General features: G+C 39.0%; 1 protein-coding gene across 2 annotated transcripts; it reads right to left on the bottom strand.

Moving 5' to 3' along the window:
* Nucleotides 1-469: 469 nt before the first annotated feature.
* SLAIN1 (SLAIN family member 1) lies at nucleotides 470-27,793 on the bottom strand. Of its 2 annotated transcripts, XM_034417801.2 has the most exons (8): nucleotides 27,082-27,793; nucleotides 22,916-23,055; nucleotides 15,703-15,852; nucleotides 13,928-14,077; nucleotides 12,007-12,354; nucleotides 10,601-10,756; nucleotides 6,487-6,781; nucleotides 470-2,388 (listed from the first exon to the last, which is right to left on the bottom strand). In XM_034417801.2, exons 1-8 carry the CDS (start codon nucleotides 27,576-27,578, stop codon nucleotides 2,313-2,315), a joined length of 1,812 nt encoding a protein of 603 aa, XP_034273692.1. In that variant the 5' UTR covers nucleotides 27,579-27,793; the 3' UTR covers nucleotides 470-2,312. The 2 variants fall into 2 exon arrangements, with proteins under 2 accessions (XP_034273692.1, XP_034273704.1); XM_034417813.2 differs by lacking the exon at nucleotides 15,703-15,852 and having other exon boundaries at nucleotides 27,082-27,787.

Below are 27,793 nucleotides of genomic sequence, written 5' to 3'. Positions count from 1 at the left end.
CTTTCTTTCTTTCTTTCTTTCTTTCTTTCTTTCTTTCTTTCTTTCTTTCTTTCTTCTTTCTTTCTTTCTTTCTTTCTTTCTTTCTTTCTTTCTTTCTTTCTTTCTTTCTTTCCTTCCTTCCTTCCTTCCTTCCTTCCTTCCTTCCTTCCTTCCTTCCTTCCTTCCTTCTGTTCAATTGTATCCAATTTTCAGAGACTGCCCAGATAATTTCCTGCCATTTTCCTGGCAGGAAAACTCCTAACCAAGAGTTAGGCTGCTAGGTATCTTTAATTTATCTTGTGATTAAGGGATGCTCACCTCAATCAGACTGTATACTTATTAATTAAATAAAAATGGAGCAGAGCAAACACAGACGGACCATTTCTGTTGCACATCCAAAAATATTCTATTGCTGAAATAGATTTCTTTATTTCTGAAACTTTCTAGATCAGCAGACTGCAAGTTGTAGTCAAGTATTCGAATCATCCTCTTTAATTAAGAAAGCATTTATTAGTGCAATTCAATGTTTTGCCAAAGTTTTATCAAAAATGTAATACTTCCATGAAAACATATTCATTTCCATCATATACAATTGTTAATAAAACACTGCAAGTGTATTCTTTGTAATAAAGTATTGAAATCTGACTATATAAGTAAGAGATCACTGCAACTTTTTAGTGCAATGCAATTTACACATTTCCTTAGAAATAGAACATTGTGGTAATAAATTAACAAGGAGGTGAGGGAACAAACTCATGGCAATTTAAATTAAAAGCTTGTTAAGTGCATACTGTTATATCATACATTCACTATCATACTTCCCATCCACTCAGTCTTTATCTAAATCCAATCTCTGCTTTCTGTTCCTTCTTCCCCCCTGCTCCCGTATCCTTACCCCACGTGATTGACTGTTATCATTTAAATTACCATTTCATCTTGAAGACTGATTGGAACTTTCATCAGGTATTTGAACAATTTAGCAGAGATGTACACAAAATTGGCACAGATAGACCTCATTGGATTTGGGACTACGCTTAACACATATTCTGACCAAATACTGATTATTAAAAGACAAAATATATATATATAGAACGTACATGAAAATTTTGACACTCTTTTTCAAGCAAATACAAAAAAGATATCAAGTGCAAAAAATATGCTTTCTTGAAAAGACTATAAAAAATGAAGTACGTAATAATTTGTAAATCTACAAGGTAAAAAATGCCTAGCTAAAGAGAGCAAAGAAAGCAAGGAACACATTTTTAAAATAAACTCACTTCATTCTGACTAAACATTCAGAAGTCACATTTTGACTCCCCAAGAGGGACACTTCAGGTACTTTGTGCATGTATTTCGAAACGTTAAATAAGAACAATGCAATGCTAACTTCGTAATACAGACAGTCCTTGACTTACAATCACTTGTTTAGCAATGATTCCAAGTTACAAAGGCCTTGGAAAAAGTGACTTACAACCTGTCCTTGAAGCTACAATTGTTGCACCACCCCTGCAGTCTAGAATGGGACAACTCACCGCCGCCAACTCACCATAGCTAAATTTCTGCGGGACAATTCGCCATGGCCAACTCACCGCAGGACAGCTCACTGGGAGACAATTTAACAATTCAATTTAATCATTTAAAATAAATTAAAAAATAGTTTAATTTTTGTCATTCACAGTTCATTCTGTCCCTCCTTTTGCATCCTTTCTTCAGAGATTCTATTCCACAGTTTCTTTGATAATAGTGTAACTCTTGTCCCGTAGCGAGTTGTCCTGCGGAAAGTTGCCGTGGTGAGCTGGCCATGGCGAACTGGCTGCGTCGAATTGTCCTAGACCCGTTTGCAGTCAGATTATTGCAATTCAGGTACGTGGCAGCTGGTACTGATTGCAATTCAGGGGCATTGCGCGTGTAATTGTTGCAGCATCTTGTGGACACATGACTGCAATTTACAACCTTCCCAGTTGGCTCCCAACAAGCTAAGTCAATTCGGGAAGCCAGATTTGCTTAACACACATGATTCCCTTAATGTGATTCACTTAATAACCATGGTAAAAATGGATAAAATAAAGTCCGGTTACATCATGACTCGTTTAATGACTATATTGCTCAGCAACCAAAATTTCAGTCCCAACTGTGGTCGTAAGTCTAGAACTATCTGTACTGCTTTTTGCTTAAGCAGACAATTAAGTGCAATATATTTAGTGACAATGATAAGTACAGAAGAATAAGAATAGCAAAGAGCACTAAAGTTGCTCTCCTAAAGTTATATTTACCCAGCCAGCTGGGTAGGAGATCTGAGCTATTTCTTGAATGGGATTCAGATTGATCTGACATCAATAGCAGCCATCTCTCCAGTTACCATCCCGTAGAGTAGTAAATGAAGAAAGAGGTTTCGGTGGCTGGAGAAAACTGTTTAAAAAAACAAACAAACACACACAAGATAAGCATAAAATAAGGCAAAGTTCCATGAACAACTAAGCACACATGTATTGCTATTTTCTCCACAAGCTGCAGTTGACATACCTCTCGGATGAAATCTCGCAGAACGACCTTCTCATTTTTAGCATCATCAGAAGAAAGATTTGATAGAACATACTGCACGCATACTTTTAATTAAAATAACTTTTTAATGTCTTTTCAAACATGGGACAAATTTGTCTTCCCATTCTTTGCCCAGATTTGTCCAGATCCACAAGACACTTCAAATGTTTTACCGGGTAGAAAAACTGAGCAGTTTTGTGCCAGGAGTGTGCAATCTTCTCCTGAAATGAAGCTACTGGAATTCTCAGGTTCCTTCTTAAAATGTTTAACATTGTTCTTTTGGAAATTTCCCAAACTGATTACAGAGTTAACCAGTGGTGAAATCCAAATTTTTTTACTACCGGTTCTGTGGGCGTGGCTTGGTGGGTGTGGCAGGGGAAGGATATTGCAAAATCTCCATTCCCACCCCACTCCAGGGGAAGGATACTGCAAAATCCCCAGTCCCTCCCTACTCCTGGGAGAAGGATATTGCAAAATCTCCATTCCCACCCCACTCTGGGGCCAGCTAGAGGTGGTATTTGCCGGTTCTCCAAACTACTCAAAATTTCCCCTACCGGTTCTCCGAACTGCTCAAAATTTTTGCTATCAGTTCTCCAGAACCTGTCAGAACCTGCTGGATTTCATCCCTGAAGTTAACCCGTTGCTGATTATTCCCCCCCCCCCCCATTACTCTTTTCATATAACTGGTCCAGCAAGATCCCTTTAACTGTAGATCTTTGGAAAGTAAGAAACTTTCAGTAATAGAATTTACTAGAAAATCTGTAATTCATTGGGCCATCATTTCAGAGATATTTCCTTACCTAAAGACAGTAAGATAATAAACACAGGCAGGCAAAATCGGTTGATCTTGACAATTAAGCACCTATTAGCACTTGGATGGAAGACTGAGAAAATTTTTAAAAGTCTGGGAGATGGCAAACCACCTATACTGTTTTCAAGAAAAGTGTCTGGATATGTCCATATAATCAACAAGGAAGGAAGCTTGACTTAAAATTTCGTTACTCTCTCTCTTTTTTTTAATTGTATGTTATGGAGGTAAGGTGAAGCAGAATGGGGTTTAAGGGAAGGGAGGCAGGTAACAGCCCTGGGCACTGGTATTGTGTCTGCAGCAGACCAATGCAATCAGAAGTCAAAATACATCTGTTTGTACTAGTATAGCTCCAATTAGAGTAGAGATGAGCTGAAATGGGGTTTTTTCCCTAGTGTTGACAAGATGTAGAACATAAAATGTATATTAATGGTAGGGATCAGGTCAACTGATCATTAGCATTATTTTCTAACAGAGGGAAATTATATGTATAACTATACTCCTTCCCTTCTCCTCAAGAACAATTAGCCGGGGCTTGGAAGAAAAAATATATGGCATATACTGTATCCGACAGATTTTTCAATTGGATGTGGCTGTCTGGCCATGTACGCTTCACCCTGGGGCCCCCTGCTGTAGCCAACCCACCACTGGTATTTATCCTTGATTGCCCCTCCACTAGCATTCTGGACACTGAGGGACCAGTGGCAGGAGAGTAGTGCTGGTGGAGGGACAGCTGAGTATGAATACTCACAGTGGGTCCGCTGTGGCAGGGGGCCTGGGGTGAAGCAGGCACGGCCAATTGTCCTAAACCTCCAATGAACAACTGAGGCACATGAGAATCTGCTCTTCTATTGGTCCGTTTCTTGGCAAGTCATAGATCTGCAGAGTTTAGCTGGTCTATATCACATGCCTCCGCTTAGCATTGCTGGTCAGAGTATGAGAAACTGAGTACAGGAGCCTTGCTGAATATGCCTCAGCCAGAGAGGGATCCTTGGGTTGAAGACTGATCACCAGTATCAGGACTAGTCCTACTTCCTCACCATCCTCTATGAAGGGTCAAAATATAGATCTCATACATCATAAAAGCAGTTCCTACTATCTCTTGTGCTTCTTTACCTGTGCCCCTTCCTTTACCACCCAAGCCAACTCCTCTGCCAATCTAATTTATTTATTTATTTATTTATTTATTAGATTTTTATACCGCCCCGTCTCCTGAAGGACTCGGGGCGGTGAACAGCCAAAATTAAAAAACATACAATATAAACATTAAAATACGTTTAAAACAGAATTAAATCCAAAATGGCTCCCCAGTTTAAAACGCCTTACCCATGACCCTATAAATAAGACGAATTTAAAATTTAAAATTTCCACATTTAAAAAGGGGGAAGATTTAGGCCAGGCCAGCTTGATAAAATAGAAAAGTCTTAAGCGTGCGGCGGAAGGAATGTAATGTATGGTCTTCTTGTTTATTCACTCAGTAAAGACAGGAGTTAATCCTTTTCTCCAAGGAAAGACATCACGATAGCTAATGTCAAACCAGCTGCTCAGTTAAAAGAATTCATACCTTGCCAACACCAATTTATTGGCTATAAAACCAAAGGCAGTCCAGAATTAATAGGGTAACAGCACAAACCAACTGAAAACAACTATTTGCCCAATTATCTATCTATGGATATCGATGTTTCCCGTTATCTACTACTACAGAGAGGGACTCCTCAGGGTGCCGTCGGCCAAGTTATGCTGGCTGGCGACACCCAGGAGGAGAGCCTTCTCTGTCGGAGCCCCTGCCCTTTGGAATGAATTGCCCCCGGATATTCGTAACATCTCTGATCTCCGGGTCTTTCGCTGTGCCCTCAAGACCCTACTGTTCCGACAGGCGGGGCTGTCTAATTGAATGATTGTAAATTAGGTTTTAACTTTGGGTTTTAAAATTCAGCCAAAACTATTTAATGATTTTAATTAATTTTAACTATGATATTGTATATTTATGTTTTAATTTTGGCTGTACACCGCCCCGAGTCCTTCAGGAGGAGGGCGATATATAAATAAAATAATAATAATAATAATAATAATAATAATAATAATAATAATAATAATAATAATAATAATAATAATAATAATAATAATTTCCCAACTGGTGATCCCATGAATGATTTTTGCATCTTTTGCATGTAAATCTCTGATGACTCAGTTCTCCAACATAGCATATCACTAACAACCTCATATCCATGTCGACACCGAAACAAAACAGTTTGTGTTTGTTTTGATAAGAAGCTGAGAGAAGATCAGATTCTCATAGGGAAACTCCCCTAAAAGGGATGAGATAGACTAGTATCAGTATCAGATATCAAATCAAAGTTAGAGGTGGCTTGTTGGTTTCAATAAACCCAGTACGAGCCGATAAACCCGAGCTGGATTAATTTATAGGTAGGTGGAAGAAAGAATTGTTTGGATGCTCCTGGAATTGCATAATGAAGAGTCATGATGGGTCCTTCTCAACAGTACAGAAAGCTCTGGGTTGAACTGAAGATGACAGAAGATAATTAAAATATGTATATGCCAGAGATGAGTCTGCAGACAATGAGCTGCCAATCTGAATGATGGGTACCCATTTATGTCAAGTGTAAAGATGATGTATATGCGTTAACATGCATGGAGTAAAAATGCGACGCGTGGGGGGTTTGGAAGCAAAAAATGGGCCCATTTTTTGCAAAAACGGGATGCACAGAGGGTTTGGGGGGCCTGCAAAGTGCTCCTGCGGGCTGGGGAGGGCAAAAATGCCTGTTTTTGGCCTCCCAAATCCCCCACGCATCATGTTTTTGCCTTCCCCAGCCCCCAGGAGCACTCTGCAGCCCCCCCCAAACCCTCTGTGCATCCTGTTTTTGTGAAAAACGGGCCTGTTTTTGGCAAAAAAGGGACATGTGGGGCGGGGTTTCGGGAGGCCAAAAATTGCTGTATTCGGTGTATAAGATGCATCATCATTTCCACACTCTTTTTTGGGGGGTGGGGTGTCTTATACTCCGAAAAGTACAGTACTTGATTTATGAAAATTCTTACTCGCTTAGGCATCTCTAGACTTCATGACAGAACTTCAGGGAGTGGGAATTATTCTTTAAAGGTTATAAGCTTAATTTCTCCTTCAACAAACATATTCTTACCTTCGAATTGGCTGTGCAATTTTGCTCCTAGGTATACTGCTTCCACCTATGGCCAGGGAAGGCCTAGGAAGACTACTACGAGTTACAATATTTGTGTTTGCAGTCTTGTTTGGCACTGGAATGCTTGTACTGGAGTGCATTTGCAAGCTACTACTGGACAACGCAAGGCCACTGCCGCTATTACTTCCTTGAACTGTTGGACTCACATAGGCCATAGCTTTGAGGGGCTGCCTGGCAGATATTGGAAAGTGTCCCACGCTGTGGACTCTGTGTTGAAGTTGCCCTGGTGAAGGAACTAGAAAGAGGAGAAATAAAAAAAAATTAACTGAGAGCTATAACTGAAGAGAAATGTAAATAGTTCCTGACAGTGATTTCACATATTAACACGAGGAAGTAAATTATTTAAACAAATGTAGTATGTAAAAATGTATTCAGATGCTCAGTTATTATGTAGTTCTTTCCTATTGTATTTGGTCCCTTTTGTATGAAATTCAGGCATGCATATCCATGGGGAAAGCAAAGGGAACAGATGAGAACACATATATTGTATCAAAGCCTGTTAACAGACGCACAAGTTGTGATGCAAATACTTAAGGGTGAGCTTTGTGTCATAATGACACTGCACGAGTCATCTTTTGGTAAATGCAGATACTTATGAGTTTGGGAAAATATTTTAAAACCTTCAGGAGGAGAAAGAGAAAAACTGAAGAAATGGTAGTGAACAACACCATTGGATTGAAATATTTTCATATCCAAATCATGCTGAACAACTTGAAAGTTGAAAGCAGAAAACCTCCTAGCATCCTTTAAATTAATTATAAAATAAAACTAAATCTGGAATCAATTTGCACTGGCTTGAAGTATTAAGTCCTACAATCATCATTCATTGGATCATTGTCTCCTGGAAATCAAATCTTCCTGGAAATCAAATCTTCCTGCATTTGGGGATTTTACAACTATGTTAACAATAAATGCATGGAAATAAAATAGAAAAATCCCCTTGTTGGGTAGTTTTTAGGAATCCTAAATTTATTTTAGTGACAGAAAATAAAAGTACATTTAAAATAAGAACAAGATAATCTCCATTAAACCATTTTCCTGAATATAAATCTTCAAAGTAAAGTTTCTCTCAATTTAAATTTAAATTTAATTCTTAATGACTGCCTAGGAACAGAGACACAGAATCTGTAGATCAGATAACTGGTAGGGAAGTAAGGGAAGTAAATTGTAATCCCTGGAGCTAAGATCAAAGATGTGTCAGAGAGGCGTGCCAAAATAATCAAGCCCATCAATTATTATCCTTTTCTCTTCTTTCATGTTGGGATGAATGATCCAACCCAAAGCCTAGAAATAATATTTAGGAACTATGAACAACTAAGCAGGAAAGGGAGCAATGTAGGATACAGGCAGTCTTCTCTTCCATACTGCCCCCATAGATCAATACCAAACAAAGGAAGCAAAGATTCTAAAAGTAAACCACTGTCCCAAAGGATGGTGCCATTAACACAACTTTGCATTTCTAAACTATGGTTTACATTATCTACAAGAAGGGCTTCTGGCAAGAGATGGGCCGTACCTAGAGGTGGGCATCACATAATGTAACAACTAGTTTGCCCAGAACCAAAAATGTGAGCACGTGCTTACTGCACTCGCGTGCGCACCTTCCACACATGTGCGCGGCAATAAAAACACAGTGATTATATAAGACAGGATAGCGCCAGGGCTTGTGGGCGGGCTCAGCCACTGCTCAGAACTACCGGTTCACCTGAAACGGTCCAAACCAGCAGCAATCCATCGCATAACAAAAGAGGAGGTACTTACATACATTGTATATAAGTAATCACTCCACCTCTACAGAAATACACGATATCAAGGATGAAAGCCCAATTGAATGCATTTGGGTCAGTGATGAAATCCAAATTTTTTACTACCGGTTCTGTGGGTGTGGCTTGGTGGGCGTGGTGTGGCTTGGTGGGCGTGGCAGGGGAAAGATACTGCAAAATCTCCATTCTCACCCCACTCCAGGGGAAGGATACTTGAAAATCTCCATTCCCTCCCCACTCTGGGGCCAGCCAGAGGGGGGTATTTGCTGGTTCTCCAAACTACTCAAAATTTCTGCTACCGGTTCTCCAGAACCTGTCAGAACCTGCTGGATTTCACCCCTGATTTGGGTGAATATTAGAGGAAAAAGAAACGATACTGCTATAGGTATATACTTACAGGCCACCCAACCAAGTAGAGAAAATAGATGAACATTTTGCTGAACATTAGCTACCAGTAAATGAGATGTGCAAGAAATATACCACTGCATGTGGACTTTAGTTACCCTGACATCCTGGGAGACAAATGCAGCAAGTGGGAGATCTTTTATTTTATGGCAGGATGCCAGCATACCATAGAAGCTGAAGATGGCAGATCTGACACACAGTTACCAAAGAGCATTCTGACAAACTGAGGGACAAAAAGGGCAAATACAAAAATGGAAAGAGGGGCATAAAACAAGAACAGAATACCAGCAAATAGCCCAAATCTGTAAGGAAGGAGTCAGGAAGGTTAAGTTCAGAATAAACTACTGGGATATCCATATGGGACATACCTGGTGTCAAATAGGGGAGTGACGTAAGGGAACACACTGGGAGTACTGGAGGCAGAAGACCCAGTAGAATAATAATGCAGCAGCAATGTATGGATGGAATGGGACAACTCACTGTGGCCAACTAGACCTCACCACCTTGCCATATCCAACTTGCCTTTGCCAACTCACTACCCACTTACTGCAGGACAACTTGACATGGCTAACTTGCCATAGGAGCTGGCTGGTTAGGCAAATGAGCAGGTGGGCAGAGTGTGGTGAGATGTTGTACTGGGTGGGTGGGCAGAAGGAGAGGCAGGCGGGTGAGCACAATCCATACCACAATCAATTTGAAATAATTCAATGAAACTTCTAAAACTTTGCTCCAGATGTGAAGCAAAATTTGTTTTCCACTTTGTGCACACCCTACTAGCCTCTTCCAGGGTTAGGGTTAGCCTCTTCTAGGTCAAAGACTACAGTCGGCCTTCTAAAACCATGCCGAAAAGAGCCAGAGCCAGGGGAAAATAGGCAAAATTTGATATGGTTCATATGATTACTTCTCATGTTTTCACTTTAGAATCACAATTTGGTGGCAACTTTTGGAAGGTTCTGGAGGCCACAACTAAGTTTTCAGAAAATGCAGCTATATATGACTCTTTCACTTCTTGTCTCTGTAAATGTCAAGCTACCTAGCATATTTGGCAGACTCAGATTTGAACAACAACCCCAACACCACTGAAGTCCTCCTACCCTTCGTTTCTGATAATGAATCAACTGCTCTGAGGAAACAATTTCTCAGGAAAGGAGGGAGGAAAAAAAGTCATACTACCTCTAATTTTTTTTTGAAAGCCACATATATAAACTTAAAGTGATCCTGAAAAGAAAAAATTACCTGAAGCAAGAACAATTTAAAATGCCATATTTTTCGGACTATAAGACGCACCTGACTATAAGATGCAAATTTAGAAGAGGAAAACAACAACAAAAAGTTTTTGGCCTACACGCGCCCCATTTATGGGCCCTTTTTTTGGAGCCTTTTCCAGCCTTTTTTCATCCTGTTTTCAGGGCTTTTTTCGTCCCATTTTCTGGGCTTTTTCCGGTCTATTTTCTAGGCTTTTTTGGGTCCATTTTTGAAGCTTTTTTGGCCCATTTTTGAGGCTTTTTTCTGCTTGTTTTCTGGGCTTTTTTTTTTGGCCCATTTTTTCGGCCTGAAAAAGGCCCGAAAACGGGGCATGCGGAGGCCAAAAAACGGCCGGCGGATAGGCAGAGCTTTGGCAATATTCAGTCTATAAGACACACAGACATTTTCTCCTTTTGGGAGACAAAAAAGTGCATCTTATAGCCCCAAATATATGGTATTCTAAAGTAGTTTCCCTCCCCCCTAAAATCCAGGGCCTTGCTTGTTCGTATCAATCCCAATGATTTGCCGTAGGGGCTGTACAACAATTGGATCAAAAGATCCAAGATTAGGAAAGAATGGTAATCAAACAGCTTTCAATAACTAAATAAATAAATAAATAACACAAATATTTTCATACTTACTGCAAGACTGCATTCTGGACACCCCATTACTGGCTCCATGCAAGTTAGAATCAAAACTTAGACTGTTCCTCACAGAACCTGCAGGGCTGCTGTTTGTATTGACAGTAAGGGTACTTGGCATTCGAGCTAAATTAGGCATGCTTCTTCGGAGTTTGTCTGTAGCAAAAGTAAGACATTTGCATTGTCTGAAAAAAATCAGGCATGAATTTCAAAGAGATAGTTCTTTTGGATCAAGTCAAAAGGACCAATCAATGTGGGATTTATAGAAGGATGCAGCTGGTCAAGGAATAATGGCAAAGTCTTATCTGTTTTTATTGTGCCATGCCATTTTCTATGACAATATGTTAACTTAGAAAACTCCAACAATATTCTTTTCACACTAGGATCCCATTTTTGGAATGGGAGTAACGGTGATTGTGATATTCTAAAAAAGAAACAGGAGGAATTTGCCCTATGTGCCTCTGAAAGTTCAGAAAATTTATGCCAGTTGAAGCTAGTTCAATTCAGTCCCAAACATCCTCAACCTTCCTTACTTCGTGTTTCCTCTCCCTTCTGGTCCTAACTTGCTTGATTGGAAGAGTGGTAGAAAAGGTTATATATTAACTTCTACCTCAATTTTTGTGCCATCCCAACTTTGAAAATTAAATCTGTCCTAACCAACCAAGTCAGATTTATTCCAGAATCATGCTTTTTGCCCTTAAAGGACTTTAGCTGTGCTGCAGTCCCAAAATAGTCACAATATATGGTGAACAGATTTAGCAGGTTTCAAGCTGCATGGGCCTGAAGGAAGACAAAATGATGTATATCCTATGTAGAAATAAGCAACCTCTCAGATCATAAAATAAACTACCCTATTTCTCCCAAAATAAGACATCCCGATAATAAACCCAATCGGGCTTTTGAGCACATGGCAATAAGGTCAAGTGCTTATTTCAGGATTCAAAAAAATATTAAAAAATTATTGAGCCAGGAGTATTTATTAGTCAGTGTCCCCCAAACAATATGTGCAGTTTACTGAGATGCATGGATTTTTATCCTTTGTTTAAATTAAACTTTCTTACTTAATACCTTCCAACTGTATTAGAATATGACTCCTATCCCTGTTAGGATGATTGTGATGGCCGGAAGTGACAAAGTTGCAAGAGCTCCACTTGAAACAGCAAAATTCATACTGCTAAACACAGGAATCCTCTTCTTATGGGAAAGAAACTGTGTGCTTGTGTGGGGAAATAAGAATGGGATATATATGGAAAGAAGGAAATTACTTCCAGAATATTAAGCCTTTATGAACTATTTTTAGGTATATTGTCAAAAAGAGAACAGCCCATTAGTATTACATTTTGTTTAGGATCAGATGTAAGCTGATGTCAAGAAAAACTCAAGTCACACAAGCCAGCCACTCTTACCTCCATTAATTCTGCTTGATTGAGACTCCAGAAGATTTGGGGGTTGAGGAGAACAAAATGGCTGCTGTTGATTATTACTATAGGGAAAATATGGGGAAATTGGGCTCCTCCTACAGTCCCGTATATTGGAGAACGTTTGGGAATGGGAAATTCCTTTTTGGAAAGGAGAGCAACGTGTGAGTCGAGGCTGTGGAGGGGGTAAGTGGTCAAATTCTTCTTCCTCATCTTCAAGGCTATAACGATCAAATTCCTGATCACCACTGATCCCTTTTTTGATCAAAGGAAGCGATACACTGGAACTGTTTCTTGACACTGATGTTGAAGTTGAAGCATAGTCTTGCCTCAGGCCTGTAAAGAAAAACAAGATCCAAAATACAAAGTGGTAAAAACTGGACTTCTACTAATAATATAAATATAATTGCATTATTATTTTAATCTTGCCGGACAAACCATGATCCAAGAACCAAGAATTACAGAGATTTCAGTAAGGTTTCTTTAATATGAGTCTGGGTAAATACATATTCTTGGAAATTGTAAGAGGAAATTTCCCACCCTTATTTATACCGAGTTCATTAAGACAGTCTGTCTGGATTCTTTGAAACACTTTGTCAGACCTGCCGCAAATTTAAACTTCTAAATAAAAATGATTCTTAGCTCTATTTGTTGAGAAAGGTATAGTTTTATCAGACGTCAAGTTCATCGAGAATCATGCGCCAAAATCCCAAAGTTCAACTTTGTCCTCCCTTAGCTGCCTCCCATCACTGCCTCCACCCACCCCCGATCAATCAGGTTCAAGCAAGGTGTTTTCAGAACGGTCACTTCAAGCACAGGTTGGTATGCAGCTGCATTCTTCTCCCAACCGCTGACCTTGAAACAGCATTCTGGGGAGAATACAGCAATTACTTTCGCTTTCCCCAAGCGGCGGTTACTTTCACTTTACCCCCAGGCATCCACCTTCCCATCCACCCTCCCCAGAGTCCATGGCACATCGTCACCGCATAATATTGAAACACAAGTGAATGTGAGGTGGCAGCTGGCCAGTTTCTTTCTAGGTTTCTTTCCACTCGAGTTGTCATTTAATGAGATAAGCTATCAGTGATTTTCCTGTCAAATTTTGATTATTTACATTCACTCTCTGTTCCATTCCTTTCCTAGAGCCCCACAATCTCTTACAATAGATGCCACTGGATTGGTAGGAAAACACGGCATTGCATAGCAATGCACCTGTATAATAATCTTCATATTGCAAATATTCTAATGAAAGCATAAAATACATATAGTGAATATAAGTAGTATAAATAAGATGATTAAATAAAAAGTAAATTCTGCATTGATCTATAATTTGATCAACTTCAATTGAAAATGAGTATGCATACATATTTAGCACAGAAGTGACACACTGCCATTTTATTTTTATGCAATTAGTTCACTCTCTACTCCAACTAGGTTTCTTCTCTTTGCAGTGGTCAAATGCCATATAAGTTAGGATAGTTAATTGTGATTTACATTGGCTATGCAATTAAGTTCTTGAAAGCATATGAGGATACACCTTTTTAAGGCTGTGAAGTACTTCATATGCAAAGGCAAATGGGAAATGTATGACTGTGTATATACAATACCAGTCTCCAACTCCTTCAATTCAATGCCTATTTTCCAGGAACACGCACCAATCAAAAGAAAAGCAATTCAATTTTGTGAAAATATGCAGATGTTTTAAGGAGTTACGGAGAAGAAGTATGCAAACACCATTTTCCCTTAAAAACCAAAGAACTGTAGCACATTTTCAAATTTTTTAAACTCATCTTCTACAAAATCATGCTATTTTGCAATGATCAAGCCTTTTTTCTCTTTAGTCATAAAACAAAAAAACAACAACCCATCAACCCTATTTAGAATTAGGAAAATAAAAATTTCAACCTACTTTCTTCTTGTAGGCGAGCCATGATCTGGACATCTGTGAGGTCTTGTAGTTTATACCCCATGGAAATGGAATCATCTTCTAATTCTGAGGTGCTCAATTCACTGTCCAGAGATGACTGGGGACTAAGAGGAGAACTTCTAGAAATGCAATCTGTTGAAAAACATTAAAACCATAAACATTTCATAAAGATAACAGCACTAATTCATAAGTTAATAAACAAAGAATGTGACTGTTATATACAGTTACAATATGTCCGCATCATCCCAATATCATAATTTGGAAGGAAGACTCAATGACACTATAGAAAATGCACCAAACAACCCCCTGCCACCTAAGGATATGCATACTTTGCCGATGATTAGGAATGTGCTCGAACCACACCTGAGCACCACTGTTTTATGTTATTCACTGTTATTCATTAAATAGATCTTCTTGAACAAACCTCAAAAAAGATGCTGCTGCCTTGAGCTGATTCATTAAAATTCTTAAAGCAGGTGAATTCGTTTGCAAGTTTGCAAGAAGAGTGCAGAAAATGGCTATAAAGTGCTGGTGAATGGTTAAACATATCATGTTTCCCCAAAAATATGACCTACCCAGAAAGTAAGTCCTAGCTTGATTTTTACACGTGTGCCGAATATAAGCCCTCTGTCAGGTTTTGGTGTTGTCTTCAAATAAATTGCATTTCCAAACAAATAGTCTTTGATGAAATCTTTCATTTATTAAGCACGACAATCTGTCCCCGATTATGTCGTAGCCAACACTGACTTCCTGACCCCAAACCTTCCCTTTCCATTCCCCAATTCTCTGCATCTCATTGGCCATCTTCCAAATCACTCTCCCCATATCTACTACTTCAGCTCCCAGGAATGTCCCCCCTCCCATCCCATCTTCTAGGGGATATTATCTTCAGGGAAAATAAGTAGGTGAAAAGTCAAGCGTCCTTTTGCCAGCTGCCCCCTCTTCTCCTCCTTATGTCAGCACTGGAACAAATGTAGTTTGGAGTGCTGACACCCTACCCCCAAAATAAGCCCTAATTAAGACCCCACCCACTCCAAGGTGCATAGGTAAAAATTAAGCTAGGATGGGGATGGGGGGTGGAGCTGCCCTACTACTTACTTTCGGACAGTTGCAGCCAGGCCTCACACACCCTGATACCTGCCTTGCCGGCCCATTTCTTCTGCAGCTGGTAAGGTTGGCAAGGCTTTCCTGAAGGCCTCTGCAGAGTTCTGGGTCGGCTCTGGATCTGTTATCGGCTGCAGAGACATTCAGGAAAGCCTTGCTGGCCACAGAATAAGTTCCTGAAGGCCATTGACAACAAAAAGGAGGCCGGGGGCGATGCACGCAAGTGAGGTGAGTCAGTGGATGGCATCCCCAGAAAATAAGACCTGGTGCCTTTTTTGGTGGCAAAAAATATAAGACAGGATCTTATTTTTGGGGAAACACTGGTACTTCTTCCAAATCGTTTTCAAAATATTCAGTCCTACTGCACTCCATTTAAACAGCATGTATTAAAAGTGGTATAGTAGTGATCTCTATTCATTAATTCAATACAAATAGGAATCCTATAATTTCTTCACATTAAAAAAGTAGAACAAAGAAACAAAAATGAAAACTGCAGTATGGATTTATTTTAGATTTGGGATTCCTAGTTATTTTCTGTCTATTTGTAGTTTTCCTTACAGAAAACAGGGTCCTTAAATACACCGTCAGTAAACCTACAGGGCTTGGGCTTAGAGAATATTAAATTGCTATGTTAGTAAGAAAGTAGGCATTACCTGTTTGTTCAGGTGTTAATATTGCTTTGCTGAAGGTTTTAGGGAACGCAGGGCTGTTAAAGCTATTGCTATATGGAGTAAACCTTGCAACAGGACTATAAGGAAAAGCCAAGGATACAGATGAAGAGAAGAGACTCCGCCATCTATTAGCTGTTAGTGGGTACAGAAAAGAAAATATCAGTTTGTATTTAACAACAGAATGCATATCTATCAGGAAGTTAATATGACAAGAAAGCTATTGATGTATGTACATCTAGCGAGATACGTCTCACTGGAGGCAGGGAATTTTATTCCCAAACCAACTGATGTATGAGGGATTTATTAAATTTATTTGCTGTCCATCTCGCATCAAAACAAGATGCCATTTGCATGGGAGTTAGTTCCACTGAACTGATAGAATGCCAATAATTTTCTATAGGTTAGAGGGAAAAAATCCTGTTTAAGATAAATAAAAAAAGAACCACATTATGAGGCAAAAGGATCAAAAAGGGGTAAAGTGTTGTTTCTTTTTTTAATTTTCTTCTCTCCCGTACAATACAATTTAACGTTGAACATTTTAAACACTTCTTGGTACCAATATTTACCTATACAAATTATTTAAATTGAAATTTAACAGTAAAATAAAGGATGTGAGAATATTATGATTATGGACAAAATGGAGTATACATACCAAAATAAGAACTTTAAAAGCTATAGTTTTGTTAAACACTAAAATCATTGTTATTGCATGCAGAATAACGAAGTCGTGTTTTAAAAATACTTAAAAGAAATGCTTTATTAGTGAGCTTTTAATTATCATAGAGGAAAGGTTTTTGAAACACAACATTATTTGGATTAATTATTGATGACAAACTGGAATGAGTGAAGTTTCATGATAAACCACAGATTCACTTGCCAAGTAGCCAATATAAATTGCATTCCCCTTTTAAGCTTTTAAGTCAATAAATATAAATATTTCTTCTTTTCACCAAAATGAAATTTCAAGTTACATAAATACAATTTTTTTTAATGCCAACGTACACACTCCAGAGCAGACATTCTTCCATTATAATCATGCTAAATCCCAGGCTGCTGTACAGCCACGGAGGATAAAAATTTATGATGATTTTTTTAAAAAAAATTTTTTTTAAAATCAGATTTGTAAAATTTAAATCCGATTGTTATTTAAATCAGATTTTTTTTATTTTTATCAAATTTATTTTAATAAAATGCTTTTGGAGTAAAAATCTATCTAAAGATAGTTCTCTTTAAGATACATTAATAATTTAGTTTATTCAGCATGAAATGGAGCTTAGTTATGTAGCACGAGGCTGTATATTCTGCAATATTTACATTTTTGGTAATCTCATTCAATGAATCCAAGCTCTGCAAGCCAAATAGGAAACCTTCATTTTGTTTGCAAATAATAATATTAAAGATGCTAACTACCAGCAAGAATGAGACCTTACATTTAAAGAGCACCTGTCATTTTAGATAAATCATGGCAGTGCCTGTTAACTGGCATCCACTCACCTGCTGCCTTCCATGTCCCTCACCTTGTTGTGTCATTGCCACATCACCAGCCATCCCATTAAAATTAATGGAACTGTTGGTGAGTCAACAGTGGGTCAGATCAGGAGCCGTTGCAGGACAGAGGTGACAGTTGCTCTTTAAAAATTATGATTTAAATTGAGCTTTTTTACTAGTGATTTAAATCACGATTTAAATTGTGATTCAAATTGACTTGATTTAAATCAAGTTCACCCTGTGTACAGCCAATGATGGACTGAATCATTAACCTAAATTATGCATGCACATATATGAAAGAGAACACTTTAACATGTCTTCTTGATCTTATTTAAAGAAAAGCCAAGAATAACAAAAGCCATTTTTAAGACAAATTTCAATCTTTTGTCCTTTTCATCAGAAAAGCCCTTTCCTTTAAAATGAAAAAGGTCTTTTGTGCCTTTGGACTGGTGTCATAACAGTCTGATCCAAGGCCATCTCCCTGTGACTCCCAAATGCAGTCTGCAGCCCACGTGTAAACAGCATTCATTATTTTGCCACAATTGTGCCTTTGAGAAGACTCACAGTGAACAAAGCTACTGTTTTTGCAGCTGGGATTCCAAGAACCTCAGTAACAAAAACACAGCATTTGTACAAAAAAAAAAAAAAAAAAGGACAGAGAGACATGTTCTAATCTAGAGCTTTTCTCTGTTCTTAGGGAAAGTGTGAGATCTATTCCAGTCAGTTTTAGCAGGAGTGCTTTCAATAGGCACAGGGAAGGAAAAAGACTATGGACCTTCTGCTCTTCTTATAAAAATAATTTGAGAATAGAACCAAGGAAGGAAATGTGAACGTCAGAGGTATAAAATGTGTTTTAGGAAAAGTGATAAAAGTGCAGTGTTCCTTCTCTTTCTTTCTTTCTTTCTTTCTTTCTTTCTTTCTTTCTTTCTTTCTTTCTTTCTTTCTTTCTTTTTTTTCTCTCTCTCTCCCTCCCTCCCTCCCTCCCTTCCCCAATCCTAAACAACTCAAGGTGGCAAATGTATCTAATGTTCCTTCCTCCTCCTATTTTCCCCTCATCAAGCACCTGTGAGGTGAATTGGATTAAGAGAGTGGGTTGGACTCAAGGTCACTCAGCTGGCTTTCATTGTAAGGCAGAACTAGAATTCACGATCTCCCGCTTTCTAGCCTGATGGCTTAACCACTAGACCAAATTGATTCAATATATCTATTGCCCCTGCTCCCAATTGATCAATGTATAGGTGCAGCAAGCCAGTCTATGCAAAACTGAATTTCTACATTCCTTTTCCTAACAGTTGCTACACCAGTTTCATGGCTCTGCTCCATATTTTGCAAGCAATAGTATTTGAATCTGTCTGGGATGCTCTGTTTGGGGGCAAAGGTAAGACTTAACTTGAGTAAGCTTCCACTCATTAATTTTCTGTCTTCCTTACCTTCAGCTCAAGTTGCTTCCAAATACAGTAACTCACTATTCTGTCTAACTTTGGATAAGCAGTTCCCTTTAGATAGCTTTTCACTCTTAAATACAACCCAGTTTTCTTTGTTTGGTGCATTCACCTTTGTAGAGAGTTTCCCTTCTGCTGATGTAACGCCCAATTTAGAGACTGACAGATTTCCTATCCTCTGTTGGGTGTTATCTTGTAGAAACCTATTGGTTTCTTTTTCTTTAAATCTTTCTCTGTTGGCATCTCTACTTCAATGAGTTGCCAATCAAAAGCAGGGCATCTGCAGGTTTACAAGATGGTAGATGCAACCACACAATTGAACGATGGCTTTTTAAAAAATATATATTTATTTTGTGCAGGACTTTGTGCAGTTATAGGTACCATCTTGACTTTCAGCTAACTTTGCATCCAAAGCCCTTTGTTAAAGCCATTATTTTCTGATTCAGGTTGAGAACAAAATTTTCATTTTCTCTTTGTGGCAGCCTCTCAAATACTGGAATACTGTTATCATGTCATCCCAGTCCTTCTTTTCTCCAGACAACCAAACCCAAATCCTGCAACTGTTCTTCATACAGTCATGGCTGTAAATATTGGCACCTCTGAAATTTTCCCAGAAAATGAAGTATTTCTCCCAGAAAAGTATTGCAGTAACACATGTTTTGCTATACACATGTTTATTCCCTTTGTGTGTATTGGAACAAAACCAAAAAAGGGAGGAAAAAAAGCAAATTGGACATAATGTCACACAAAACTCCAAAAATGGGCTGGATAAAATCATTGGCACCCTTTCAAAATTGTGGATAAATAGGATTATTTCAAGCATGTGATGCTCCTTTAAACTCACCTGGGGCAAGTAACAGGTGTGGGCAATATAAAACTCACACCTGAAAGCAGATAAAAAGGAGAGAAGTTCACTTAGTCTTTGCATTGTGTGTCTGTGTGTGCCACACTAAGCATGGACAACAGAAAGAGGAGAAGAGAACTGTCTGAGGACTTGAGAACCAAAATTGTGGAAAAATATCACCAATCTCAAGGTTACAAGTCTATCTCCAGAGATCTAGATTTGCCTTTGTCCACAGTGCGCAACATTATCAAGAAGTTTGCAACCCATGGCACTGTAGCTAATCTCCCTGGGTGTAGACAGAAGAGAAAAATTGATGAAAGGTGCCAACGCAGGATAATCCGGATGGTGGATAAGCAGCCCCAAACAAGTTCCAAAGCAATTCAAGCTGTCCTGCAGGCTCAGGGAGCATCAGTGTCAGCGCGAACTATCCGTCGACATTTAAATGAAATGAAACGCTATGGCAGGAGACCCAGGAGGACCCCACTGCTGACACAGAGATGTAAAAAAGCAAGACTACAGTTTGCCAACATGTACTTGAGTAAGCCAAAATCCTTCTGGACAAACGTCTTGTGGACAGATGAGACCAAGATAGAGCTTTTTGGTAAAGCACATCATTCTACTGTTTACCGCAAACGGAATGAGGCCTACAAAGAAAAGAACACAGTACCTACAGTGAAATATGGTGGAGGTTCACGATATTTTAGGGTTGTTTTGCTGCCTCTGGCACTGGGTGCCTTGAATGTGTGCAAGGCATCATGAAATGTGAGGATTACCAATGGATTTTGGGTCTCACTGTAGAGCCCAGTGTCAGAAAGCTGGATTTGCGTCGGAGATCTTGGGTCTTCCAGCAGGACAATGACCCCAAACATACATCAAAAAGCATCCAGAAATGGATGGCAACAAAGTGCTGGAGAGTTCTGAAGTGGCCAGCAATGAGTCCAGATCTCAATCCCATTGAACACCTGTGGAGAGATCTTAAAATTGCTGTTGGGAAGAGGCGCCCTTCCAATAAGAGAGACCTGGAGCACTTTGCAAAGGAAGAGTGGTCCAAAATTCTGGGTGAGAGGTGTAAGAAGCTTATTGATGGTTATCAGAAGCGACTGATTTCAGTTATTTATTCCAAAGGGTGTGCAACCAAATATTAAGTAAAGGGTGCCAATGATTTTGTCCAGCCCATTTTTGGAGTTTTGTGTGACATTATGTCCAATTTGCTTTTTTTCCTCCCTTTTTTGGTTTTGTTCCAATACACACAAAGGGAATAAACATGTGTATAGCAAAACATGTGTTACTGCAACACTTTTCTGGGAGAAATACTTCATTTTCTGGAAAAATTTCAGGGGTGCCAACATTTACGGCCATGACTGTATGTTTTCATTTCCAGGCCTTTACTCATCTTAGTTGCTCTTCTTTGCACTTTTTCCAAAGTCTCAACATATTTTTGTAATGTGGTGACCAAAACTGGATGCAGTATTCCAAATGTGGCCTTACCGAGGCTTTATAAAATGGTACTAATACTTCACGTGATTTTGATTCTATGCCTTTGTTTATACAACCAAGAATTCCTTTAACTTCATGAGAATTAGAGGGAATCCTATTTGAGCCGGTTTCTCAAATTATAGTTCCACCTTGGATTCATATTTTTTTTATCTGACTGCTGTCTTAGAGCAGCTCTTCTTCTTGTCCCTCAAAGTCATCCCTTCTGCCCATTACATATCAGTTGTTGTCTGGCAATTTGGACGCACTTCATAATGATAAAGTTTGTATGGGAATTTCAGAATTTCATGAACATCTTTCATTCCTTCCCACAATCTGTCCGATTCAAGGTAGCTCTTCCAATGTATGAAATATTTTAAGTGTTCTTGCAACAAGAATTCATAATATAGACTAGACTAGATAGACTAGACTAGACTAGACTAGACTAGACTAGACTAGACTAGACTAGACTAGACTAGACTAGACTAGACTAGACTAGACTAGACTAGACTAGAATAGAATAGAATAGAATAGAATAGAATAGAATAGAATAGAATAGAATCTTTATTGGCCAAGTGTGATTGGACACACAAGGAATTTGTCTATACTCCATCTCATATTAATCTTACCCATCCACCAAAAGTGCAGAGGAGAAGAAAGTGCTGAATATCAAACATGAACATGAAATAACTGGGGATATACAAGTTAAATTTCACTGAAGCAGGCAATTTGTAGATAGAAAGCTGCTCTGCATAATGGACAATAAACCTTTGAGTCAAGCTTTTTTATAAGTGAGAGAAATGCAAAAACGTAGAGGAAAGCCACATCAAATTCTCTATCACAGTCTTGGCACAATCTTACACATTTATACCCAGCCTTGGCCAAATCCAACTGTTTCTCTAAAAGAAACTATGCAGCCTGGATTATACCAGAGGTTTAAGGAACAGCTGAGTTAGGACTTCTACAGAGCAGGTGACACTAATGGTGTCCACAGACTTCTTGAAAAGAAGGCATGCTGATAAGATAAACAGTGAATTGTTATAGACAAATTCTGCAAGAGGCAATAAATCAGTCCAATTACCATGTTGATAAGAGACATGGTAGCTGAATAAATGTGTTCCTATCTTGTCTGCTTCTAATTGGTTCCTTGGTCTTTGCCACAATCATCATTTCACCATATTGTCAATATTGCACTTATGTCAATATCTCAAGGTTGACTCAGCCTTCCATCCTTTCTAAGGTAGGTTAAATGAGGACCCAGTTTGTGGGGGCAATAAGCTGACTTTGTATAAATATACAAAAGTATGAAGGCTATTGCTTAACGCATTGTAAGCCGCCCTGAGTCTCCGGAGAAGGGCGGCATATAAATCAAATAAAAATAAAATAAATAAATAAATAAAATAAAATAAATGTCACAAACAGTTATTCTGAATCAACCTTCTATCTGATTCTATTTATTTGAAGGTATTTTCTGACAAACGAACAAACACATTGTTGTAAAAGCTAAGCGAGAATTTAAAAATGACAGTGGCATTCAAATGAAAACAACCATTTATAAACGTGCATCAGACTTTAGCCATATTTCCAAAAGATAAGGATATTAGAAACACAACAAAGAGCTTTGAAATGTGTCTTAAAATCATGGGACATAAAACCAAAAATAATTCCAGAATCACAAATTACTAATCCTTATTTTATTATATATATATAATATATATATATAATATATTATATATATATAATATATATAATATATATATATATATATTTTATATATATATATATATATATATATTTTATATATATATAAAAGGATAGCTCCATACAGAACAACATTCAAATGGCTAGTCTTACACTAGTACTGATATCTAACCAACTACAACCAACCAGAAAAGGTTTAGTTGAAAAAAAAACAAAATAAATCTTAAGAATAGAAACTTAGAATTACCTTGTTCCAGCCTGAAGCACAAAGAACGCTTGGCAGCTTCCATCTCAGGGCTTGGATTATCAAGAACATGTCGACACCACTGCAGAGGAGTCAATGACTTTTCTTGCTGCATGATACCCTTAACAGGTGCAGCATATAGCCTAAATGGAAGCAGAGAAAAACTTTTAGGGAAGTATTATTTGTAGTGATGGTAGCTGTAATTTTCTACTTTTGGTGTTTGAATTACAAGTCCTAAAACAATACAATGCTTGGAGCATATTTTAAACGACGTTAGTTTTAGCCTTTCGTAAATCAGGCTCATGTAACTATTTACTCCTCCAAGAATGGAGATAATAGTGTATATCCATCAAGTGAAATAATATGAGCCAATAGTTAAGCTCTAAGCAAGCCTTAAATTGAACTTAAATACCATACGGGTAAATCCTCGACAACCATAATGGCACCAGAAGCTCCAGAATTTTAGTCATAATCCATTGAGGTTATAAGTCAAGGCACCACGTGACCGGACCAATTTTACAGGGGCCGTAAAATGAGCCACCATGGTTGTAAAATGAATCAAATGGATGTTGTCAGGTCCAATAAATCAGGAATCAGGGTTGTTTAAATCAGTACAAGTTTATTCCATTTTATCTCTTTACAAGAATCTGAACTACTAATGGTCAAGGCAAATTGGTAGTAGATAAGAGTCAGTGGAATTCAAGGAGGGCTGGATTTAGATCTCTTGTGAGAGCGAAGGGACTCCAAACTGATTGCGCACTTGACCCCTCCCTGGGACTCAGTACCCATTAAAACAGGTGCCAAAACATGCTTTGATTCCAGGAAACAGAAAAAAATATTAGGAAGTTTCATTCTGGTTCCTCTCTGATTCCCTCAAACATAAGAGGAAAGGAAGAGAAAATGCAGTCAGGCTTGTATGTTGATGTTATAGCAGCCTATCTCACTACGATTGTAGTCTTTTTGTGGTGCCTCTTTCCTGCTCTGGGCAATCTCAAAGGGCTGACAATAACCTGGTCTATACTTGATCTACGTATTAAATATTGTATGTTAAAATTCTTACCCAAATCACTAGATGTGGCAAAGTCTAAACTGAATATATGGTTTAAGCATGTGTCAAACCATACAGGCACATCACAAAGGAATACAAATCTAAAAGAATTATTAATTTGACTGGTTAAGACAAAATCTTGAGGTGATTAGTGAAGAAACAAGAGTGAGAAGAATATGAGTGATAAGGGGTAGTTTGAGGAGGGGGAAAAAGGATGTATTAGAAAAGGAAAAAGGTAAAATAATTTATTCAGTAGTTTAGTCCATTCATTTAGTAGGTTCACTGCTGGAAATGACAAGATCAACAAGTTTTTGTGTTGTATAGAGTCCAATGCTATAATAATCTATCTGGGTCCAAGATTTTTCTTTATTTCATCTCTCCAACTCAAGAGATGGTCAATCCTGCAAGCATCTAAAAAAGGCTACCAATATGTCATCTTTGGGGGCCACCCATTGCTTTGCATATTTAAAACATTCCTGCCTATTCATAATTTCTTTCTGTGCCATTTTTATGACATCTTCAAATTGGTTCTGCAGTATATTTCTGCATTTCAGATTTGGTACCTGAGTGAAAATTTTAGTATTTACTCTTCCACCACTTACTGTACTGTGTACTCAAAGCTTCTCTATTTCAGATTTTCTTAGGCTCCACACTTAGCAGCCATAAGTTATTTCTGGTATGACTATGGTGCTGAAAGTATTTTGGTATTTTTCATTTATTGGAAGATTGGGTGGTAGAGGTAAATGTTTAAAGAGCCATGTCACTGTTCTTCAGCATGATATCTCTTAATCAACTGGGTGTATGGCATTGATTTCTTGACTAAAGTACACACAGGAGTTGACATTCTCTCAAAACATCCTAAGCAAACCATAAGACCCAACATCCCCAGAAGAAAAGAACAGGAGTCATCTACAACATACAATGTAAGAACTGCGACAACCACTCTGTAGGACAAACAGGCAGAACACATCCATGAAAACCAATTGGCAGTCAGAAGACATGACAGAAACTCTTTAATTTCACAGCGTATTGACAGATTTAACCATAGTTTCCATTGGGAAAATGTGACAATCCTAGACAATCCAAGTTAAAAAATGCCAGGGAATTTCTAGAAGCCTGGCACTCTGACAAATTGGCCATCAACAGACACATAGATATTAACAACATCTATAAGCTATGCAAAAGAGGCAATCAACCAGCCCTAAAGAAAAAAAGACTCCAGCACTTCTCCACCAGTAGTCAGCACTCAGATCAGCATAGATTAATTCCAAGGTTAACTTCAGACCAACTATCAAGGAAGCAATACCTCAATCAAGAAACTGCCAAAGAGCCATCAGTAAACAGCCCAACCAAACAATCCCTAAGATTGCCCCCCACACAGAGACAGGCAAGACACCAAAATATAAACTTGACAGCAACAGTAGCACAGATGATGTTACTTACTTAGGGTAATGAAATATCTGCAAGAAAAGAAGCAAGCTCAGAGAACACCAAGGACTCCTCATTTCAACTGTGAGCTACGAATATTCTCCTTTATTGGTTGACATTCTCTATTTACTCTTTAGCTACTTTCTTTTTATGGTATGGTTAGAATTAGATTCACAAGCATTGGGAGATTTTTCTGTTGATTTTCAGGTTTACCATGTTGAGTTTTTTTAAACACTACCCAACTTCTTAGATTCTGCAGCTGATGATTTAAAAAAAGTCTCTGGTGAACCAGTGGGGTTCCATTTATTGATAGGGATGCCTTTTATCTCCCCAGATGGGTATTTAAATTCCAGAATATTTTACGAAACGGAATTCTTAGCAAATTGTTCAACATGTTAATGGCTGAGATTCTAAAAAAAAATGCACTGACTGTATGATGTAATGAGGAATATGAAACTGAAATATAAATGGTATTTGATATTGGAAACAGTGAGGGATGTTTCTTCTTTCTGCACGAATTTACATGTACTTTTCTTTGGAAGCATTTTAAATTTTGCAAGAGGAAATATCAGAAGGTATGGTTGTCATGAAAGTGAAGCTGTATGAAACAGTATTCTCTTCCCAAACTTCTCTACTCCCTCTGAAAAGACTAAGGATTTCTCCTAAAATGACTGCAGTTTTTCTAACAATGGAGAAAAATCCCATCCGCTTTGCTGACTGTTGAAGTTTACACCTTTTTCTGCAGTATATCACAAATAACCACCTCCATTTTCATTATTTTTGCAGGCACCCAAATTGCTTTGGATCTATTCAGAAATATTCTAGGCGGGCCATACCATCACAAGGGTTGCTGACCACAGTACTGAAATCCACGTGCAATTTTTCCAAGCCATGAGATTTCATCCCTCCCACTGAGGCAGTAATATTACCCATTCGTTTTCAACTCAACTTCCATTTCAAGCATGTATGCTAAACTGTGAGCTCCCAGACTGGCTTTATTTGAAATCCCCAGCTTTTCCCATTTTATCAATTCTTCCCTACATTAGGGTAGAACAGTAGTTCATATAACTGTCCTATTTCAATCAGCATCAGCCTAGAATCTTAACCAGTGCACCATGATTATTTTTTTTGCACAACATAGTCAAGGCAATGCAGCAAAGAACGCAACGCTAACAAAATCTCAGTTCCCCCAGGTCCATGCTAAATTTCTTTTTAAGAATTTATAATCATTCCCATTTTAAATGCATATGCATATTGGTGCCTGGGATTTATCCACCAATCCAATACAAAGAGAAATCTTTAAAGCCCGGTGTTTCTAAATCTTTGTTTGGAAGCAAATGGAGGACTTGGGAAAGTAATGGTTGGGGGGGAAAATCAATGAGAAAAACGGAGAGGGAGGGCTGATGTAAAAAATAATAATAATAATAGTAATAGTAATAGTAATAGTAATAATAATAATAATAATAATAATAATAATAATAATAATAATAATAATAATTTTTAAAAATCAGAATCAAAGTGGATTTAGGCAGCCAAATGCTGGAAAAGCGAGCTTTGGAAAGCGCCAGCTGGATACAAAAAAGAAAAGAAAAAAAGAGGAAGGGGCTCTTTTCTCAGAAAGGGCCGCAGGGAAAGAAGAGCCAGGCGGGAGACAAGCCTTTGTGCGGGGAAAAGTCGGGCAAAGATACCCTACCAGGTTTCCTCCTCCTCCTCCTCCTCCTGGAACCGCTGCTGCTCTTCTGCCTTTTCTTCCCGGCCGTAGCCAGCCAGCCTCCGAAGATCCAGGATTTCCACCTCATCCAAAAGGCTGGCCGGGGGCAGGAGGATGGAAGGGGCGGCGAGGGCTTCGTGGGGTCCCCCGGTGGGGGATGGCTTGAAGTAGACGAAGGGCTCGGCTTGGCACACGAGAGCCGGCGCTGGGCTCGACCTGCCGGCTGGAGGGGAGCTGCTGCGAGGGACTAGCGGGGCGGCGGCGGAGGCTACCAGCCGCGGCTGCAGAGGGCTGCTGGGGCCCGGGCCAGGCGGCGAAGCAGGGGAGGTGGCAGCGGCTCTATTGCGCAGCTGCTCGTTTTGCTTCTCCAGTTTGCGCACCAGCTCCTGCAGCTTCTTCACCTCCAGCTCGGCGCTCACGGCGCTCACCGCACCTGGCTTCACCTCCGCCACCATCGGCTTCACCAAAGCGGCCTCCATAGCCGGAGGCGCCCTGGAAACGAGCGCAAGAGACTCCCTTTCTTCGCCCAAAGCGATCCTCTCCCGACAAGCGCGCTTCTCTTTCCCCGGGGCACCTCCCGCCACAACCAGCTACCCAGCCAGCCACCGCGCAGCAGCCAACAGCAAAACCCCAGCAGGAGCACCGCACCGCGCGGAGCCTCGGCGGGCAGGCACCGCGCAAGCGCAAGGAGGAA

This window comes from Pantherophis guttatus, chromosome 5 (assembly GCF_059756535.1).
Source record: "Pantherophis guttatus breed Tessera chromosome 5, ASM5975653v1, whole genome shotgun sequence".
Taxonomy (NCBI): Eukaryota; Metazoa; Chordata; class Lepidosauria; order Squamata; family Colubridae; genus Pantherophis; species Pantherophis guttatus.
The sequence above is the reverse complement of the archived record's forward strand: the minus strand, read 5'-3'. Positions and strand labels throughout refer to the sequence as shown.

Excerpts from the sequence above, each read along its gene's own strand:
- SLAIN1 (XM_034417801.2), bottom strand. The coding sequence starts at position 27,578 with ATGGAGGCCGCTTTGGTGAAGCCGATGGTGGCGGAGGTGAAGCCAGGT. Across the intron at positions 6,782-10,600 it reads GTCCAGAATGCAGTCTTGCA|TTCCTTCACCAGGGCAACTT; the intron begins GTAAGTATGAAA and ends TCCTCTTTCTAG. Across the intron at positions 2,389-6,486 it reads ATTGCACAGCCAATTCGAAG|TTTTCTCCAGCCACCGAAAC; the intron begins GTAAGAATATGT and ends TTTTTTAAACAG.